Genomic DNA, 4,201 nt, shown 5'->3' with positions numbered 1-4,201 from the left:
ACTTTTAAATCTCAGTTTCTTACATAACAGTGGCTCTTGTACAGAGAGATTAACACGGTATCTTGTTTCTTCCTGGTGTGATCTTACTTTCATCTTGTGAATATGTCCCTGTTTATGTCTGTATATTCACGTGTATCTTTGTGAATTCTTGGAAAAATTCAGTATCTCAGCACGTTTCAGAGACTAAATAGGCTAGAAGAATGATGATAGTTAATTGTTTCGGGCCAGAAGTTACTTGGCACGACTTGGGAGAACAGCAGGAGAGCAATGGAGCATGGCAAAGGAGAGGTGGGCAGTCCACGCCTGCTGCCCAGGGACCTTAACTGGTGGTTTGTCATGTCTTAGCATGACGGTATTTCAAACCATGTGAGTTTGAAAAAATATATATACCCAGCTCAGGGCTTGGTCTGTGAACAATCACCTGCCTTGATTTAAAGCACACAACTCTACTATTGAACCAAATGTTTTGAAGCTAATTAGCCTCAGACTCCGGGCTAAAACCTAAGATAAATTAGGCTGGGTCTAAAAAGAAATCAACTTGTACAGAGACCAGTTCTCAACACCACCACTTCCTTGCCTGTAGCAACCATGGATGCTTCGGGTCGGAATTTGTTTAGCATGCTGGTAAGTGCAGATCGTCTGGGGAAAGCTTTACAGATTGGTTGCTTTTGTTTCACTTCTTTATAAGTCCAGGCAAATGATGTTTTATTATTAATAGACTCATGGAAACCCAAACTTATGAAAGAGGTGAATCAGAAGGTACTTTACAGAAATATTCTTAACCCTTGAAAGTGAAATGAATCTCATGGAAGTTGATGGAGAAAGGTGTGGGGGAAGAAAAACTCAGAAGCTAGTGTTTCAGGGGTCAGCTCTGAAGTTATAAGGAATGACAAAGAGAATGTGGATTCCATTGACAAATGTTACTTTTAGAATTATTTAAGGTGAGATCTGCTCTATAAAGAACTTTGTAAACAGTATGAGCTTCCATGCACCTGGGAGAGGGAGTCAGTCCCTAGAGGGGGCAGGTCAGGTTAAAAGATGCCTGTGCAAAGCAAGGAGAGTGACTAGGGAAGGAGACTATTTTCCCAGCTAAGTGCCTCACCTGGGACCATCCCCTAATCCTCTTTGGGGACTTGAGTTCAGGAAGGGTTGGGCTGGGGCCCTCTGAATGTGTGAAGGTTTGTTTGCTTTCTTGGTAGCCCTTTCTTGTTTATATCTTTAGAACCTGTCCTTTACATTTCAAATCACACTGTGGTTTTCTTTTTACCACTCCTACTTGGTGTTGGTTTCTTGTGTATTTACCTGAGCTAGGGCCATGAACAAGACATTGTGGAATATCACTTTTGTTTAAAAGGCATCATTAAGTCGGTTTCGCTTCCTAGTTTTTATGAATAAATACACTTTTGAAGGGGGATTTTGAGATCTATTTTAAAAACATATTTGCATTTATTGAAAAATACCATGAAGACATTGCTAACCACAGTAGGCACACCTTGATTTTCTTTGGTGTAGGGGAAGAGGTAGTCTAGTGTTTGTGACCTCTAATTTTCACCATTGTTGCTGTTTGGGGAAAAGTTCCTTCACCATTTTGCTGTAAAATGGAAGTCACATAAAAATGTTATCAAAAAGAAACCATTGGAGCAGATAGTATTTTGGAAAGCTTAATGCATTCACTAAATTATTCCATTTATTTTGATGGAATAAATAACAAGTGCTCATAGACTGTGGTAGCAGCTGGGCTCTAGGAATGAATTAAACATGGGTTCTACCTTTATAGAGTATTATTTAAATCAGTGTTCATTGGTCCTGCAAATCTGCAACAGGGAAGGAAATGTGAGATATTGATAATTGCCCTCCTATTATTCCTTCTGGATGTCTTGGCAAACCATGGAGAGAGAGAGAGAGAAGGAACAGGATTGAGATCATCTGGTGGGCTCTGAGCTCTATTCTAAATTGTACTGATCATTAAAAAAAAAAAGAAATTTGACCCACACTGTACTTGGCTTTTAAGGTAATATAAGTTCAGTATAGAAAATTTTATAACTGAGACACACTGTGGTACACGTTTCCTCATAACCTTGTCCTATCCTGCCACTGGTTAGCTATATGACTTTGGATAAGTCATTTAAATGTTCTGAGTCTCAGTTCCCTCATTTATTTGATAAATGAGAGAGCAGAATTGGATCAGGATTTCTCTTGATGTATGAGTCCCAGGACAAGTAGTGTTCAAGACAATGCAGGCAGCATATTGATGAGCATTTCTTTTTTTCTTTGTGCATCACAAAAATATAAATACTGCTTCAAGCTTATAATTTCATAGAAATTATAGCTTAGCAGAAGGCTAAATTAAAGAAAAGGGGAAGGTAATATGAAGAATTATATCAAATAAATAAAAGTACAGGTCATAATTGGTCATTACAACCAATCATGACCAAACATTTTTAAAGTGTGTGACTTACTGAGGTCCAGAAATACTGAAACATATGATCCCTTCCTTTCTATCGGCCCATAATTAATTTTATATTTAAGTAATATGGTTTTCCTATGAAAAATTTCTATTTGAAACAGTGTTGCAGTATCCAGAATAAACTTGTATCCAGCTTGCTCAAATGACCAGTAAACCAGACCGTTCTGAATGATCTTTTCATGCACTTGTCTTTATGTGAGTCAGTCAGTCACTGCTGCTTCAGATGTAATCTTATTTTTGTTTCCCTCTGTTGTGTTTTCAGATCAAATTTTTGACAGAAAGGATGTTCAAACATCTTCGGAAGTGGTTTGTCACTCATTTTTTTGTACATTCTCGGCAGAGGTCAAGGCTAGTTTCCAAGGATGGAAGGTGCAACATAGAGTTTGGCAATGTGGATGTGCAGTCAAGGTTTATATTCTTTGTGGACATCTGGACAACTGTGCTTGACCTCAAGTGGAGATACAAAATGACTGTTTTCATCACAGCCTTCTTGGGGAGTTGGTTCCTCTTTGGTCTCCTGTGGTATGTGGTAGCTTACGTTCACAAAGACCTCCCAGAGTTCCATCCTTCTGACAATCACACCCCCTGTGTGGAGAACATTAATGGCATGACCTCAGCTTTTCTGTTTTCTCTGGAAACTCAAGTGACCATTGGATATGGATTCAGGTGTGTGACAGAACAATGTGCCACTGCCATTTTTCTGCTTATCTTCCAATCTATCCTTGGAGTTATCATCAACTCTTTCATGTGTGGTGCCATCTTAGCCAAGATCTCCAGACCCAAAAAGCGTGCCAAGACCATTACCTTCAGCAAGAATGCAGTGATCAGCAAGCGGGGTGGGAAGCTTTGCCTCTTAATCCGAGTAGCTAATCTTAGAAAGAGCCTCCTTATTGGAAGTCACATATATGGCAAGCTTCTGAAGACCACAGTCACTCCTGAAGGGGAGACCATTATTTTGGATCAGATCAATATCAACTTTGTAGTCGATGCTGGCAATGAAAATTTATTCTTCATTTCCCCATTGACAATTTACCACGTCATTGATCACAACAGCCCTTTCTTCCACATGGCAGCAGAAACTCTTTCCCAGCAGGACTTTGAATTAGTGGTATTTTTAGATGGTACAGTGGAATCAACCAGTGCCACCTGCCAAGTCCGGACATCCTATGTCCCAGAGGAGGTGCTTTGGGGCTACCGTTTTGTTCCCATAGTATCCAAGACCAAGGAAGGGAAATACCGAGTGGACTTCCATAACTTTAGCAAGACAGTGGAAGTGGAGACCCCTCATTGTGCCATGTGCCTTTACAATGAGAGAGATGCTAGAACCAGGATGAAGAAAGGCTATGACAACCCCAACTTCATATTGTCAGAAGTCGATGAGACAGATGACACCAAAATGTAGCAGTGGCTTTTTAACGGGAGTAAAGCAAAGTCTTCTAGATATCTAGTGACTATAAGTATTAGAACGTAATCAACAGTTTAGGGGTATGAAAGACCCTTCAAAGTCTACCAGCACAAGGACACTTGAGCCTCATAACTGTGATCCTACAAATCACAAAGCTCTACAAGGCTATTGTATTAGCACACATGGTGCATTTATATTAATCTGGCATATGGAAGCCAGATAGGAGCTCATTTGGAATCTTGAATATGATTATTTGAGGTTATGCAATGTTGATGGGAACAGGCCAAATCATCAAAAGTCTTAAGGACAGATCAAAAGTGATACTTTTT

General features: G+C 39.7%; 1 protein-coding gene across 1 annotated transcript; it reads left to right on the top strand.

The window, feature by feature from the left end:
* The first annotated feature begins 588 nt into the window (after positions 1-588).
* Kcnj1 (potassium inwardly rectifying channel subfamily J member 1) lies at positions 589-3,869 on the top strand. The gene is made up of 2 exons (XM_027945542.2): positions 589-624; positions 2,730-3,869. Exons 1-2 carry the CDS (start codon positions 589-591, stop codon positions 3,867-3,869), a joined length of 1,176 nt encoding a protein of 391 aa, XP_027801343.1.
* The last annotated feature ends 332 nt before the right edge of the window (positions 3,870-4,201 follow it).

Source organism: Marmota flaviventris, chromosome 9, assembly GCF_047511675.1.
Source record: "Marmota flaviventris isolate mMarFla1 chromosome 9, mMarFla1.hap1, whole genome shotgun sequence".
Lineage (NCBI taxonomy): Eukaryota > Metazoa > Chordata > Mammalia > Rodentia > Sciuridae > Marmota > Marmota flaviventris.
Note: the sequence above shows the minus strand (reverse complement) of the source record. Positions and strands in the feature narration are given on the sequence as shown.